The 17,566-nt window shown below is 40.9% G+C and overlaps 1 protein-coding gene across 1 annotated transcript; it reads left to right on the top strand.

Moving 5' to 3' along the window:
* The first annotated feature begins 5,331 nt into the window (after positions 1-5,331).
* Positions 5,332-12,575, top strand: LOC119537703 (olfactory receptor 56B4-like). The gene is made up of 2 exons (XM_037840245.1): positions 5,332-5,519; positions 11,798-12,575. Exons 1-2 carry the CDS (start codon positions 5,332-5,334, stop codon positions 12,573-12,575), a joined length of 966 nt encoding a protein of 321 aa, XP_037696173.1.
* Positions 12,576-17,566: the final 4,991 nt, after the last annotated feature.

The following is a 17,566-nucleotide window of genomic DNA, read 5'->3' as shown; positions in this document are numbered from 1 at the left end:
ACGGAGATGGGTTCCCACATCCCCCTTCAAGGAAGGTCTATCTGTCAGCTTCAGGGAGTACAGCCTCCAGCTTTCAGCTTTTCAGGGACTGTCTCAGCTGCAGAAAGCCCCTGTGCCCATGTTGCACCCTTCCACCTGGAAATCCCCCATCAACTCTTGGTTTGAGGTGGGAGCATAATGGTTGCTCCACTTTGGTCTGATGTGTAAACCCTATTGGGTAATGTGCACTCGGGAGCTCCATGTTGGGTTGGGTTTATACAGACTGCATCAGACCTCTCCTTCTCCCAATTTTCTTCGGCCCCTTGTGTCCACACCTGTTGATCCCTAATCAACTTCTTGTACCATAACTCTGTCTCACTTTCTGCTTCCTAAAACCCGGACATCAGCATTAAATTAATATGTTTTGGTTTAGTAGGGAAATATAAGTCTTGAGTTGGTTGGGAAGAGTACTGGAGATGAGAATTGAATGCAATATACTGAAAAAAATATTTCAAGAAATTTGTAAAAAAAAAAAAAAAAAAAAAAAAGAATAAAAAGAAAGAGAGAAGTAAAGCAGAATCAAGAAGAGGATGTATGGAGTGTGACATTTGAGATCAGTCAGTATATCCGTGAAAGTCCTGGGAGGAAAAAGACGGCACATGCAAAAGAAATGACTGATGAGACTATAATGAAGAGAATATTTCAAAGAGGAAAGCAGGGTTAATAAAAATGAAAAAAGGGATGGGGAAACACACCAGAACAGGTAATTTCAAAATCATTACCATCCCTAGCCTTGAGGAGCAATGGAAAGAAACAGGTACCAGAATAGGGAAGACTGAACAGGAGAACACCTGACAGAGCCAGTGGCCTTCACTAGAGGGACACGGGAATTGCCAAACTGGATCAGTAAGGAGAAAGTCAGAAGAATAATCCTTCGACTTCTCTTCCTTGCTGTCCTCTCATGCCCTGTCATGTTTCCCATTGACCAAATCCAACCCAAAAGCAACAGGGCAGGGGTGCCCAGTTAAAGCCACCCAGAGTTTAAGCCCTCTGGGTACAGAGCAGAGTGGAAAGTAGATACAGAGGCACAAAGAAGAGACATCTAGGACAGTAGACATCTGCATTTTTACATATGACAAGACAGCACAGTAGAAATGAAGTGGTAAAAGATAAACCAGAGGGTAAAACTGCTGTAATATGGCCCCTGAATTGGCTGAAGAGGTATATATGTATTAGGAGTTAGGGAGGGGTAGGCATCCAGGGATTCAAGGAGAAAACATCTCTTCCTAAGCCTTCATCAAAGGAGAGCTGTCCGTCTTATTATTTCCTTTCCATGGGATGGGGGCCCAGAATTCTGTTCCCTGAGCTGAGCTTTAAGTGGGGGTCATTTAGGGATGCAATGAAAACACTCCAAGCCTTCGTCACACAGGAAAAAGATTAGAGAGCCTCAAGGAGGACCTAGGGAGTAGAAGAAAAGGTCCAGGGCATCACTGGACTCAATTTGTGCAAGAACCCAGGCCCCAGGGGAGAGAGAGAGATGTACACTCAACAACGAAGGCATAAAAGAGAGATGTAGTTAAGAAAATAGAAGCAGCTACAGAAAGCAGTTCCATCCAAAAAGGGTGTCTGCTGGACCTTCCTGCAGGGAGTAACCAAGGGGCCAGGTGAAGGGGAGGAGGCGGCTCTCTGGTTCTGTGCTCCTTGGTCTCTCTCCTGTTACTTCTGCCTTTTTTCCCTTCCTGGCTTTCTCAGTTTCCTTCCTAAGTTGGGTCCTTCCAACTCTGGCCATCTTTCCCCTCAGGATCTTCACCTCAGCAGAGACTAAGGCCTGAGGGCTGGAGAACAGGTGAGGAAAATGAGAGTGAGATCCCCTCTACACACGTGAGAGAGAATGGAAATCCCTCGCAGGGGAAAGTGCGGGCAAACCCCTTCCTCCCAGAGTCTGACACAGAGGGGTGCTCTGAACATGCTGGGGGTGGTGAGAGCAGGAGGACTTTCCACCTGAATGTAGATCCGGGAGTCCTGAAACAGGAGGTTCTTGGGCATGCCCCTCACTGATTAGAGAAAGAAAATCCAGAACTAGAAATAGACATTGAATCACCTAAACTGATACCGACCATTTATCAGATGCAGTGGCCAGCACCATGCTTAGGAGAGAAGTCTAAGAACATTCTCTTAAAATACGGAACTGGAGAAGGATGATGACAACCACTGGTTTTTCACAATGCTTTGTAACTTCTAAACATTTTAATAGAATGCAAAATAAAAATAAGAGCTTAAACTCTTCAAAGTTATAACAGCAGGATATTCACTCTCTTTAGGAAAGAGACTCTGGTAAAATTATTAGCTCTGGCAAATAGTACTGTAATATACCTTTATATTGGAAAATGTTTTTTTAAAAATTACTATAATAAAGTTTCTTAGGTAACAACTGCCAATTAGATAATATAAAGAGTGAGTAAAGCAATAAATAAACAATGGGAAAAAACAATGGAAAAAGAGTCAAGGATACCTAGAAACATTTTTTAATTGTGAGAGTTATATGACAGCAATGAAAAATATATATTGCTGAGTCAATGGTGTAAAGACACTAATTCTTCCATAATTAATTTGTATGTTTAATAAAATAACTCAAAAAATTGCAACCCACCTTTTTTTTATTTAAAGAAATATTTGAAGTTATTAGTAAGAATCTCCCCTATTATGTGGTGTATACACAAGTTCATTTGGTACTGGTATAAGAATCAGAGAAGACTGTCCCAGTAGTGATCTATGACTATATGTTTGAATGTAATACAGAACATAAAAGGGCATTGCAAATGAATGGGCAAGGAATGCTTATTTATTGAATGATGTTGGAACAACTGCTTAAGGATTTGTGAGGGAAAATCATATTTACATACCTTACCACTCCATATACATTTCAAATGGATTAGAAAATTTACCATAAAATAAATTTTTGTAAAAAAAGTGCAAGTAAAAGTTTATTAAAATATTAGATTACATATTATTAAAATAGTAAAATTCATCAAATAATTTTAGGAAGTCAAATTGTTAAAAAAGTTTCTATATAAACATATATCCTTCTTAAAAAGGACAAATAGAATTTAAAGGAAAATGAATTGATATATTTCCAGAAAATTCAACAAATAGAGGTGATATCATTAATACATATTAATAAGGTTGTGCTTCCAGACCCCTGATAAGCACTTTAAAACATTATTTCATTTAATACTCCCAGACATGTTGAGTGATTACCAAATTCTCCCTTCAATAATCATGGCTCCTGTGAGGCAAGCACTAACCTACCCATGTGGAAACTAATTTGGCCTCCAAAGACTTGAAAGATTTTATTGACAAGACAGTTCACTCTGACAACATAGTCAAGCAGTGCCCCAATCTCACAAAGACTCTGTAAGCTCTAAGTTACAGTATCTTCTTCAATCTGCCTATCAACTAGACAACCCACAAGACCCAAAAGGATAAACACAAAGGCTTAATATCTGCTTGATGTAAGATCCATGTCTCACGTTTACAGCCCATGGATGAAGAGCAAAAACTTTGGTAAATGGCCTGTTTTGAGACTTGATTACCCATGGAACACATAAAAAATGATAAATTATCCAGATGTTTTGCCTCTGCAGTAATTTAGCATACTATCTACTCAATGTTACCTGAATAATAGAACTCAACACTTCTACCCATTTTTTTCTAAAAAATGTTAAGTCTCATAGAAATTAATCTGTAATTATCCTTAGGAGGCAGATAATGTTAAGGTGAGGGACAGGGTTGGAGTAGTGGACATAGGGTTCATATCAAAATCCATTAAAGTGCTAAACCTGGGGCTATTAATGAATATATAATAAATAAAAAAAAGATAAAACAGAAAATTAATGAGTAAGAACATAAATGGAAAATAAGTCTTTGAAATTTTAACTTCATTAAACAATGAAGTGAAAACTGAACAAAATTGAAATATCACTATTTGCTTATTCTATTAATGAAGCATTTAAAATTGAACTCCCAATTTGGGCCAGATGTGATGAAATGGATACAGACAACAACAAAATCTAGTAAATTAGTGTAAACTAATAAATTGTATCTTTGAACCAGCATTTCAGCACATATCAAGAGCATTTAAATGTCCAAACTCTAACACAGGGTTCAGAATAACCTCTTTGAAAGGCAATTTAGCAATATATGTCAAAATTATTTGACCCAGCAATTTACTTCTAGGAAATTATCCTATGGATAAACTTACACATAGGCATAGAGATTTATGAAGAAGTAATTTAATGCATTATTGTATTTACACTATTTAAACAAACTAAATGTTCACCCAAAGTTCTCAATACATTATGGGACATCCATGTGGTAGAAACTCACACTCCTTATAACAATCACGGATATTAGACATTTTGATATGAAATAATCTCCACAACAACTAAGTTTTAAAAGAAAAGAAAAGGAGGAGAAGAAAATGAGAAGAATGGTATGAATACCATGAAAACATATGGTATTGTAATTATGGCAAAATAAGTGCATATTTTTTTCTCCCTGCAAAACTATGTTTCGAAGGATTCCAAGAAATTGGTGTTACTACCTGCCTCTGGTGAAAACGGAAGATATGTGAGGTCCAAACACAGGAATCTTACTTTCCCTTAGTTATGGTTTTATTTTATATGAATTTTTAACATACATACATATTAACACCTTAAGATCAAAATACAATTAAATGTAAAATTTTAAAAGAGGCACACCTGTATATATATCACTAATTGTATATCAATATCAAATTATATTCCAAGATTAATAGCAAAGATTAATAGAAAAAATATTGGTCAGTAAATTATAGCATAAACAAATTCAGAAATATAAAACAATAAAAATGATGAATTGTTTTTCATTATATTGGAAAGCCTCCTGTTCATATCATCATCTTTTCTGAGTGTCTATGTTATAACTTAGGAAATACTGCTAAAAATTTTCTCCACATAATGATACAATCTGATTTAAAATAAAAACAGAAAAGAAACTAAATAAACCAAATAGAAATATTTGCTTTCTGTTACAGGTAAAATTATGGTTGACAGATTTATATATGCATATAAGAAAAAAAAGTGGGGATGACAAATAGCTATTCCAACCTCTCCATTCAGAACTTACATTGGCTTTCTTTGCTGCCCTTTGTGGAATATTTCCAGGAGCCAAAGAAAAGATGAGGGTTACTCATGACAAAAGGAACTGGGACACAGGAAAGGGGACTCATCATAACGGTCATATAAACTTTCAAACAAAATGTCCTTCCATTTCAGTTTTATGGACAGACACTGAGAACAGGACAACTGTACAATGGATACCTCCACCAGTATTACAAACAGTTCCAGCTTCCAGAATTCTCACTTCATCCTGATGGGCCTACCAGGCATTCACAAGCGGCAACACTGGCTCTCTCTGCCCCTTGTTCTGCTCTACCTCTCAGCTCTTAGTGCCAATCTCCTCATCATGATCACCATCCAGCATGAGCCCATGCTCCATGAGCCCATGTGCCGAGGTCCTGCCTCAGCAAACATGACAGGGTCCTAAAGTGGGGGTCGGCGTCGGCGCAGCAAGGAAGGAGACAGACACGCAAAGTGTCTGGGACGAAGCTCAGGGCTCCGACAATTTTAATGAAAAAGTGATTTTCTTTTATAGCTCAAAGTTACATAAGCTCTGCACCTGGATCACGTGGGTGAGAGCTGGCAAGCACAGCATATAAATCACAAAACCATTGTTACTTAATTCCAGGGGACATTGGGGTCCGAACAGGGCGGGGGGACCGAGCAGTGTGTGTTTTCATCCCTATGTTAAGACAACTTTATTCCGGTGCAGACCTTCCAAGTTCCTCATAATATTCTTCCTTGTTCTCAGTAATGATCTCTGTTTTGGCTATTTTTAATTATTTAGGAGGGCTTGTTTTTGTACCTAAATTAGCTGTGGGCTCATACAAGGAACTACTCTCGTACCATAAGCCCGTGGGGTGGGTGCCCAAAGAATTTCTTGTATGTTCTGGCTGCCCGAGGCCAGCCATAAGGCACTAGTGGAGCGTGTTGACCCTGATTCAGTTCTAACCTCAGCAAACAACGGGGCCTGTCAAGGAACTGGGTGATGAATTACGTGGTTTACATTGCTTCTGCTTTGGCCTTCTAATCACTTTCTCAGTGGAATATTTTTGGATGTCAAAGGAGGAACTTGTGTAAAGGAGGATGTCTGGAAAGGGGCAAGGGGGCTTCAGGCGGCTAAACGGGGTGGCTGCTTTCTCATAGGTGGAGGAGGGGGTTCATCGAAAGGTAAAATCATCGGAAGGTGCCCAACACTTTGTCATATCTTTGATTATTATCCAGAGTATATCCCAAATTATTACATTAGTAAAGAAAAAGAGAAAGCAGAAGCACAAAGATTAAAAGAATCAGCATTGCAATAGTCCATCGGTGGTAGGCTTTGCCAGGATCCGTCGAGGGGCCACGCCCGCCGCTGTGCGGCACATCCACAGTAATGTTTTCTGTTGAACCTGAGGCTTTGCCATCAGGTTTAGGATGTGGCGATTTGGCTCCCGACATCTCCCCCTTTTTTATTTTTTAACTTCACGAGAGCAAGATCAATATTTAGTTGTTTTACTCCTTTAATGATGAAGCGGAGGACTAAGGGAAAGACAATAAGAAGTATTAATACAAGGCCAGCAAAGCCTATGTAAGACCGAATAACAGCAAGCACAGAGGATTGAGATATTCATTTTTTGAATTGCTCAAGAAAATCACTTGCTACCTGAGAGGCTGGTAGCAGGGCTGAGCCAGAATGGGAGATATCCTGGATTTCTTTATGCAAGGTTGATAAATCCAAACTTATTTCACTATTATTCCAAACTCCCCGAAGGTGCATTTGCACCTGTTGCCAAGTATACAAAGATTCATTATATTCTTTTGGGGTTATGCAAATCCATTGATATTCTATGTGGCAGCGTAAAAGTAATCTTACCTTAAGTCCTAAAAGCTGGTTCCCTATGGTCTCTACAGCCTCTTCTAAAGCATTCACCTTTGCCTCCAGCTTTTGATCTATGCGCTCTTGTGCAGCTAAGGCTAAGCTTATGTTTCGTGAAAGATTATCTACATAATTAGCTGTGTGAATCCCCTGAATTAAAGCAGTTGTGGCGGCAGTAATAGCTCCTATAATGCTAATTAAAGCAGTGACTCCCAGAATTATGGCCCCTATGATGCGTTTTTTGCACTGAAGAGCATGATTAACTTCTTGCAAGGCCTGGAGGCCAGGGCTGTCATACCGGGGTTCGGTTAGTTTTACAGGGAGCATCACAAAAGGGGGTTGTTTCAATATAACAAAAGTTCCCTGTTCACCTACATGACTTAAGCAGTTGGTTAATGTACATTTGTCACAGGAAATTTTATACACATTGTTTTCATGCGTCACATTCAACCGTTCACCCAAGGAATCAAGAAGCAGAACAAACAGAGCTTGCAGACAGGCTAAAATATGCAAATGCAGAGGGGAAGTTTTAGGTGAAAGGGGTTGTTGAAAGGTTATAGGGCCTGCGGCTGCTAAGAGTTGCCACAAAGACTTCTGCGGAAAATGAACTTGGGCTTTTTGCCAGGTAACAATACTCGGCGGTATGAGAAAGTCCTGGGTCAGCTGGGCGGTTGTTGATGCCGGAGCTCCGTTCCCTGGTGGTGGAAAGCTTTTGGGGTATGGTGTTGGTGGATGGCTGGACATGGCGCACGGCTTGCTCTGGAACCCAAATCGGGGCGTCTGAATCCTGAGGAAAAACACAAGCATAACCTCGCCCCCATGTTATAAGGGGGTCCGGTCCTTTCCATTGATTAGTTAAAAGATCTTTCCATTGTACTAAAACGGTGGGTGAGGTTTTGAAGTGCCAATGACGCTCAGCAGCACTTTCACCCAAAGCATTTAGATTCAAGAAATTTAGTACAAATAAAGCATGATTAAGAAGCTGATGAGGAGAGACATGAGCCCAATCAGAGGACTTAAGCTTAGCTATCTGATTCTTCAAGGTTTGGTGAGCTCCTCGCTCAACTATACCCTGGCCTTGAGGATTGTAGGGAATTCCAGTGGTATGCGAGATGCTAAACGTGGAGCAAAATTTGTCAAAAGCTTTAGAAGTATACACTGGAGCATTATCAATTTTTAAGGCCTTTGGCGTACCTAAAATAGAAAAACAGTGTAATAAGTGCTGTGTGACATCCTTTACAGCTTCTCCCGTGCGTGCTGTGGCTAAGAGGAAATGAGAATAAGTATCAATACAGACATGCACAAAAGCAAGTTTTCCAAAGCTCGGGACATGGGTCACGTCCATCTGCCACAGGTGGTTTGGAACCAGTCCTCGAGGATTAACCCCAGTCCTGGGAAGAGGCTGAAAAGTAGGGCATGTGGTGCAGGCTTTAACCACCTGTCTGGCAGCCTCTCTGGAAATCTTAAATTGGTAACGAAGAGCCGTAGCGTTCTGATGGTGCAACGCATGAGAAGTTTGTGCTTGCTGAAGGGTGGAGGCGGCTACAAGGGGACGAGTATGGAGATCTGCTATGGCGTTGCCTTTGTGCAAAGGACCTGGAAGGGAAGAGTGAGCTCGGATATAACCCACAAAGTAAGGAAAAACACGCTCCCTGGTTGCAGCCTGCAACTGGTGCAGTAAGGAATGTATCTGCGAAGAGTGGGGAGAGAGGACAGCCGTTTCTATATCAGGAAACAAGCGAGTAACATATTGTGAATCAGAATAGAGACTGAATGGTTGCTCTTTGAGGAGGTGAAAAACACGCAGCACCTCAAATAACTCTGTCCTCTGTGCACTAGTCTCGAGGGTTTTAGTTTTTTCTATCTTCCCATCAATCACTGCAACCGCAGTCCCATTAGAGGATCCGTCTGTAAAAACTAGAGCAGTGTTAGTTAAAGGTTTTATTGAGAAATGTTTGGGGAAAATGAACTCATTTCTAGCCAGGAAAGACAAAATAGGGTGTGATAAAATGTGATATGAAACTTCTCCGGTAAAGGCAGCGAGGGCAGTCTGCCAATTTGCATCCACTTGAAAAAGGAAATTTAACTGTTCCTTGGTAAGGGGAAGCTGGACGGTGTCTGCCTCCTTACCGAAGAGTTCAATGCTACGCTGCTGTCCCTTAATTAATAACAGAGCCAATAGTGTAGAATAAGCAACTACGGCTTTTTTAGGGGTGGAAGGCAAATGTAACCATTCCAAGGGACCATCCTGCCACAAAACCACGGTAGGTGTATGAGTAGTGGGCAGAAGTATCAAGGTCAGCAGAGATGACAGGTTAAAGCGCAGAATCTGTGAGGCAGAAGTTGCATTCTCCACTAGGGAGAGAGCTGACCGTCTTTCAGGGGTTAATTGACGAGCCGAGGTTGGATCAGGATCGCCCTGGAGTATATCAAACAAGGGCTTTAAATCTCCCATAGTAAGCTTTAAATATGGGCAAATCCAATTAATATCTCCAAGTAATTTTTGAAAATCATTTAGAGTTTCTAGATGGTCTGTACGTAATTGCAAGGCTTGAGGAGTTACTGAGGTCGTTTTGATAATTCTCCCCAAATAAGAAATAGGGGGGTCAATTTGGACTTTATCTTCTGCTACATGCAACTCCAGATGTTGAAGTTCTCTCAATAACAACTGTAACATGCCCTGCAGCTCGGCTCTGTTTGGGGCAGACAATAAAATATCATACATATAATGCAAGATATACCCTTGGGGAAAGACTACCCGAACAGGCTGTATGGCCAAATCCACAAACTTTTGGCACAGGGTGGGACTGTTTGCCATGCCCTGGGGAAGAACCTTCCACTGAAATCGCCTATAAGGTGAAGAGAAATTCACAGAGGGCAGACTGAAGGCAAAATGTTTTCTACCTTTGGTGTGTAAAGGGATGGAGAAAAAACAGTCCTGCAAGTCTATAAAATAACAGGTTGATTTTTAGGGACAGCCACAGGAGAGGGGAGGCCAGGCTGCAGGGGTTTCATGATTTCCATGGTAGCATTTATTGCTCTTAGGTCTTGCAATAATCTCCATTTCCCCGATTTCTTTTTAATAACAAAAATAGGAGTATTCCAAGGACTATTGCTAGGTTTAACATGGCCTAGCCTTAATTGTTCTAAAACTAATTCTGTGGCGGCTTCCAATTTTTCCTTTGCCAAGGGCCACTGGTCGACCCAAACCGGTTTTTGATGTTTCCATAAGCTAGGGTCAGCCACTAGAACAGTGGCCCTGCCCAAGAGGATCGGAGCTTGAAGCATGGTTAGCATTACAAGGGGGGCGGTCGCTCTCTGGCTCGGGGTCCAATGCATCACGTATGATATTCCAAAGTGCAAAAGCATCAACAGGGACATTAGCAGGGCCATGAAGGCTATAATATTTTTTCATCTGCGTGTCAACCAAAGCCCACGTCTGAAGACTAACGGTTCCTTCCTCTGGGAACCATGGGCAACAATCCTGAACAAAATGCAAAAATCTACTTAACTGAGTGCGTGTAACTGAGCAGCCCCGCTTTTTCAGCAGCTGCAATAAAATTTCTACAAAGAGTGCTCTTTCTTTAGACCCAGTGTGGCCCATGCTTCTCAAAAGTTCTGTGGGATTACTCACCCAACTCTAACTCCGCCGTCTCCACGGAGGGGTCCCGGGCACACAAGGTGAGATCCTAGCCGGCGCGTCACTCTCTTCTCTTCTTCACTTCAGTCCCTGTTCGGGCGCCACTTGCTGAGGTCCTGCCTCAGCAAACATGACAGGGTCCTAAAGTGGGGGTCGGCGTCGGCGCAGCAAGGAAGGAGACAGACACGCAAAGTGTCTGGGACGAAGCTCAGGGCTCCGACAATTTTAATGAAAAAGTGATTTTCTTTTATAGCTCAAAGTTACATAAGCTCTGCACCTGGATCACGTGGGTGAGAGCTGGCAAGCACAGCATATAAATCACAAAACCATTGTTACTTAATTCCAGGGGACATTGGGGTCCGAACAGGGCGGGGGGACCGAGCAGTGTGTGTTTTCATCCCTATGTTAAGACAACTTTATTCCGGTGCAGACCTTCCAAGTTCCTCATAATATTCTTCCTTGTTCTCAGTAATGATCTCTGTTTTGGCTATTTTTAATTATTTAGGAGGGCTTGTTTTTGTACCTAAAGTAAATTAGCTGTGGGCTCATACAAGGAACTACTCTCGTACCATAAGCCCGTGGGGTGGGTGCCCAAAGAATTTCTTGTATGTTCTGGCTGCCCGAGGCCAGCCATAAGGCACTAGTGGAGCGTGTTGACCCTGATTCAGTTCTAACCTCAGCAAACAACGGGGCCTGTCAAGGAACTGGGTGATGAATTACGTGGTTTACATTGCTTCTGCTTTGGCCATCTAATCACTTTCTCAGTGGAATATTTTTGGATGTCAAAGGAGGAACTTGTATAAAGGAGGATGTCTGGAAAGGGGCAAGGGGGCTTCAGGCGGCTAAACGGGGTGGCTGCTTTCTCATAGGTGGAGGAGGGGGTTCATCGAAAGGTAAAATCATCGGAAGGTGCCCAACACTTTGTCATATCTTTGATTATTATCCAGAGTATATCCCAAATTATTACATTAGTAAAGAAAAAGAGAAAGCAGAAGCACAAAGATTAAAAGAATCAGCATTGCAATAGTCCATCGGTGGTAGGCTTTGCCAGGATCCGTCGAGGGGCCACACCTGCCGCTGTGCGGCACATCCACAGTAATGTTTTCTGTTGAACCTGAGGCTTTGCCATCAGGTTTAGGATGTGGCGATTTGGCTCCCGACACCCATGTATCATTTTCTTGCCATATTATCAGTGGTGGACATTGGCCTGGCCAGCACCATCATGCCCAAGATCCTGGTCATCTTCTGGATTGATGCCAAGGCCATCACCCTCCCTGAGTGCTTTGCTCAAATCTACGCCATCAACTGCTTCTTCTGCATGGAGTCTGGTACCTTTCTCTGCATGGCAGTGGACAGATACATAGCCATCTGTCACCCCCTTCAATACCCCTCCATAGTCACTGAAGCTTCTGTGATCAAAGCCACAGGATTCATGGTGCTCAGGAATGGCCTGTTGACCATCCCAGTGCCCATACTGGCTTCCCAGAGACACTACTGCTCCAGGAATGAGATTCAGCATTGCCTCTGCTCTAACTTGGGGGTTGTCAGCCTGGCTTGTGATGACATCACTGTGAACAAATTTTACCAACTTGTCTTAGCATGGGTCCTGATTGGGAGTGACATGGCCCTGGTGTTTTCTTCCTATGCTCTAATCCTATGCTCTGTGATGAAGCTGAACTCAGGGGAAGCAATGTCCAAGGCTCTGAGCACCTGTAGCTCCCACCTCATCCTCATCCTCTTTTTCTACTCAGTTATCGTCGTGCTGTCTGTCACACAATTAGCAGAGAAAAAGATTCCCCTCATTCCTGTACTCCTTAACATACTGCACAATGTCATCCCCCCTGCACTCAACCCCATGGTCTATGCACTCAGGATGCAGGAGCTCAGACTGGGCTTCCAGAGACTGCTTGGGCTGGGTGGAGACATGGCAACCAAGTGATTCCAGCTTTAGAAACCATTAAGTGCTAGGAAGAGACTGAGATTTTTTAGTTCTCAAAGGACCTGGGCTGTAATGCTGCCTTTACCTCTCACTAGGGATGAAAATGACCAGTTAGATCACAAAAAATGTCAGCTTTATACACTAAAATATGCAAATTAAGATTACAAAGAAATCTCATGTTGCTTAGATAATAAGTGATATTAGAAAAATGAAATCATCCTGAATTTTCATGTCACCACAAGCTTAACTTTCTTAAATACATGTGGTAAAACATAAAATTGGCTGAGGGGGGAACCTAAGATGGCGGCTAGGTGAGACAGGGCAAAGAAACACCTCCATGAAAAATACTAGATAAAAGCGAGAAAGTCACCCAGAAAACCAGTTCCAGCGATGCACCAGCCAGACAAGGTCGGCTAAATCCACAGGGACCATGCTTTTGGTGAAACTGGGACTCTGTGTTCTGAAATGAGTGAGTGAGCCGGCTGAAAGTCCGGCGGCTGTGCTGCGGTGTGGGGAAACTGTGGGTTGGTGTTTGGAGATGGACTAGTTCTTCTAAAAAATATATATATAAAACAAAACCTGGGAACAGCTATGCATATGGCCATGAGAACCACGCAGTGAAGCACAGCAGGAGAAGGCCTTGCGAACACTTCAATATCTGGCATGGAAGATAGTCTTTCCCACACTTGCTGCTAATTGTCTCAGAGCCAGGAGGGCACAGGGGATCCAAAAGGAGAAAGAAACCACGCCCCTTGCAACCATCTTCCCGGCAGGCTCGGGACGCTCCTGCCCAGGGCCAGAGCCATAGCCTAGAGCCGCACCAAGGGCCCCAGTGTGACAGGGAGTGTTTCCCACAACACATGCACACACCACAATATCAGCCATGGAGAGTGGTTTTTAGTGCACCCACAGCTAATTGTCCCACAGCTGGGTAGGCGGAGCTGTGTGAAAAGGGGGAAATTAACACACCCCATTCAGCCATCTTTACAGCAGGCTGAGAATGCCCCTGCACGGCCTTGCGGCCCAGGGCTTCCGAGGGCCTGTGTGCACTTGTGACGTGGCACAGCCTTCCCTCAGCAGAGGTCCTGGAAGAGCATGGCTCGGAAGGGGGACCCGCTGGGAAATCCCAGGGACCCTATAACAAGGACTTGTGGGTCAGCAGCAGAGACAATCTGTGGCAAGACTGAAATGAAGGTTTAGACCCTTGCAACAGCCTTAAATCTCCAGGAACACCTCAGAGGTTTGATTATTAAAGCTGCCTTGCCTCCCTAACCTCTCAGACACATGCCCCACATTCAGGGCAGATAGCACCAAAAACACACCCAAACTTGGTGCACCAATTGAACCCCACAAGAATCAGACCCCCACACACCACAAAGACAAAGTTGGGGAGAACTGACTTGAGGGGAACAGGTGACTCATGGACACCATCTGCTGGTTAGTTAGAGAAAGTCTATGCCACCAAGCTGTAGATCTGACAAATTAGAGATTGGTGTTTTTCATATCCTGAAAGAACCCAATCAAGTAAAGCAAATGCCAAGAGGCCAAAAACAACAGAAAATTTTAAATGATAAATTTTTTAAATGATAAAACCAGACAATATAGAGAACCCAAACCCAAACACCCAAATCAAAAGATCAGAGGAGACACAGTACTTGGAGCAATTAATCAAAGAACTAAAGACAAACAACAAGAGCATGGCACAGGATATAAAGACATGAAGAAGAGCATGGCACAGGATATAAAGGACATAAAGAAGACCCTAGAAGAGCATAAAGAAGAACTTGCAAGAGTAAATAAAAAAATAGATGATCTTATAGAAATAAAAGAAATTGTTGACCAAATTAAAAAGACTCTGGATACTCAGAGTACAAGACCACAGGAAGCTGAATGATGACTAAGCATCCTCGAGGACCACAGAATGGGAATGAAAGAACAAAAGAAAGAATGGAGAAAAAAAAACAAAAAAATCTAAATAGATCTCAGGAAAATGATAGATAAAATAAAACATCCAAATTTAAGACTCATTGGTGTCCCAGAAGGGGAAGAGAAGGGTAAAGGTCTAGAAAGAGTATTCAAAGAAATTGTTGAGGAAAACTTCCGAAACCTCCTACACAATATAAATACCCAAAGCATAAATGCCCAGTGAACTCCAAATAAAATAAATCCAAATAAACCCATTCCAAGACATATTCTGATCACATGGTTAAATACTGAAGAGGAGCAAGTTCTGAAAGCAGCAAGAGAACAGCAATTCACCATATACAAAGGAAATGACACAAGACTAAGCTGTGACTACTCAGTGGCCACCATGGAGGTGAGAAGGCAGTGGCATAACATATTTAAAATTCTGAGAAAGATTTCCAACCAAGAATACTTTATCCAGCAAAACTCTCCTTCAAATTTGAGGGAGAGCTTAAATTTTTCACAGACAAAAAAATGCTGAGAGACTTTGCTAATAAAAGACCTGCCCTAGTTCAGATACTAAAGAGAGCCCTACCAACAGAGAAACAAAGAAAAGAGAGAGAGAGATATAGAGAATTTTAACAGACATATATAGAACATTACATCCCAGGTCACTGGGACACACATTCTTTTCCAGTGATCATGGATCGTTCTTCAGAATAGACCTTAAGCTGGAACATAAAACAAGCTGCAATAAATTATAAAAAATTGAATTTATTCAAAGCACACTCTCTGACCACAATGGAATACAAACAGAAGTCAATAACTGTCAGTGACTTAGAAAATTCACAAACATGTGGAGGTTAAAAATGAGTGGTTGATGAAAACATTCCCAGATAATCAAAAGCTCAGGGACTTCAGCACCAGTAGATCAGTCCTATAAGAAATGCTAAAGAGAACTGTGCAGGCTGAAAGGAAGGAACACTAAACAATTCAATGAAATCACATGAACAAATAAAGATTTCTAGTAAAGATCACATGGTAAATATAAATACCAATACCGACGTATTTTTGATTTGTAACTCCCCTGTTTACTTCCTACAGGATCTAAAATACATAATCTGTAATGATAAATCAGTGATTTTGGACTCAATGTAAAATATGTAATTGTTGACAAGAACTACATAAAGGTGGGGAAATGGAGGAACATAGTTTGTGTGTCCTATTGAAGTTAAGTTGGTATCAAAGAAAAACAAGACTGTTATAGATTTAAGATGTTAAATTTAAGTGCCACAGTAAACACAAAGAAAGTATCAGAGAATATGACCATAGAGATAAAAAGTAGAGTATAGGTTACAGGAAGTGGGGGAAGGGGCAATTTGGACTTAAGAAATGAGGGTACGGTTTCTGTTTGGTGTGAAGGGAAATTTCTAGTAATGGATGGCGGGCATTGCAACATTCTGAATGTGATCAGTCCCACTAATGGAATGCTAGGGAGGAGTTAGAATGGGAAGATTTAGGCTGTATCTATGTTTCCACAATTGAAAAAAAAAAAAAAAAAAAAAAAGACTGGCTAAATATATAATGACAACTAAATGCCAAGAATGATCTTGGATGGGATCTGAGGATGGAGGAGAGGAGGCTCAAAGGGACACAGTTGGGACATAAGAAAAAAAAAAGGAATATAGAATGTAAGCTTTGTATCAATGTTGAATTTCCTGAATTTCTTAGCTGTGCTTAATGTGATTGCAGAAAAGAATGTTCTTGTTCATAGGAAATGTATATGTGAATTATATTGTTTATTCAAGGATGTGTGCAGCTTGCTCTCATATGTTCAGAAGACAGAGCAATAGATGATGAATGATAGGGAGGGAAGAGGGGAGGGAAAGAAAGAAATGGAGGTGTGACAGGATGTTAAAGTTGGTGGATCAGGGTATCAGGGAGGGGGGTCGGGGTATGCTGGAGTTCTGTGTATGGGGTTTGTATTTTTTTGGCGTCTGTTCCTATAAGTTTGAATTTATTTCAAAATAAAATTTTAAAAAAATTGGCCCAAACATGCATAAAACAAATTGACAAAACTTATCTTTGTTTATCAATGTCCAAATTCTTCGACCCAGTAATTTTACTTTTAGAAAATTTTCAAAAGAAAAAATGCAGAGCAGTAAAGAAATTCATTGTAATAATAATAATAATAATAATAACAACAAAGCATTCAAAATGTTTACATATATTTAATTTAACATTTATATATTTATGTTTTTATTTATAATGTTCATACTAAGAAAAAAGCAATAAATGTTTACTTCAAAAGGGAAGAGAAAAGTCTTATTTTGTACCTAAAACTGTCAGTCACTGTTGATGAATTAACGACTAAGAAGTTCTAAGATTATATGGTGCTTCATAAAGGCCAGAAACAGTGATAGTAAATATATAATACAAATAAAATCTAATTTAATCCTCACAACCCTGCAATTGAGGTATGATATTATCCATAATTCATAGCCAAAGAAATGAGGGCACTAGGAGTTAAGAAACTTGATCCTAATAGCACATTTTAAATGAGGGAGATAGCAAAGGGTAAACTCATTGCAAGTCTGTTTGACTAACTGTTGAATTCCTAAATTTCTAAGTTTCCTTGAACAACTTATGAGATATCACTTCTGCTCCAATTCTTTAAGTTAAAAGTAGTAACAATATTTTACTGAGCTAAGTCATAAGCAAGTCAAGACAAACAAAATAGATAATTAAGAAAAAATGCTTTGAGATATTATGCACATATGGAAAAATTAATCTCGTTGTGGCAGTTTTCTTCCGAAGGTAGGAAGAAAATAATACTAGAAAAATGTGCTAGAGAAAATGTTCTAAATAAACAATTAATTAAATCTAAATGAATTTATATTGATGGCTTGACTAGCAAAAAATGCAAGCTTTCTGAAGTTGAGAAACCTGTATATTTTCCTTGTGCAAATTTTCTGGGCCTAACATAGAAGTCTCCAGACAATATACTTAAGAAATACTTTAATCATGAGGCATTTAGTTAGGGGGCATAACACAGTCTGTTGTATCCTATGTATAAGAGAAAATAT

This window comes from Choloepus didactylus, chromosome 6 (genome assembly GCF_015220235.1).
Source record: "Choloepus didactylus isolate mChoDid1 chromosome 6, mChoDid1.pri, whole genome shotgun sequence".
Classification (NCBI taxonomy): Eukaryota; Metazoa; Chordata; class Mammalia; order Pilosa; family Megalonychidae; genus Choloepus; species Choloepus didactylus.
The sequence above is the reverse complement of the archived record's forward strand: the minus strand, read 5'-3'. Positions and strand labels throughout refer to the sequence as shown.

Bases quoted from the DNA above. Each gene is read 5' to 3' on its own strand.
- LOC119537703 (XM_037840245.1), top strand. From the start codon at position 5,332: ATGGATACCTCCACCAGTATTACAAACAGTTCCAGCTTCCAGAATTCT. The intron at 5,520-11,797 runs GCCCATGTGCCG...TTGGCTCCCGAC, and splicing joins CATGAGCCCATGCTCCATGA to ACCCATGTATCATTTTCTTG.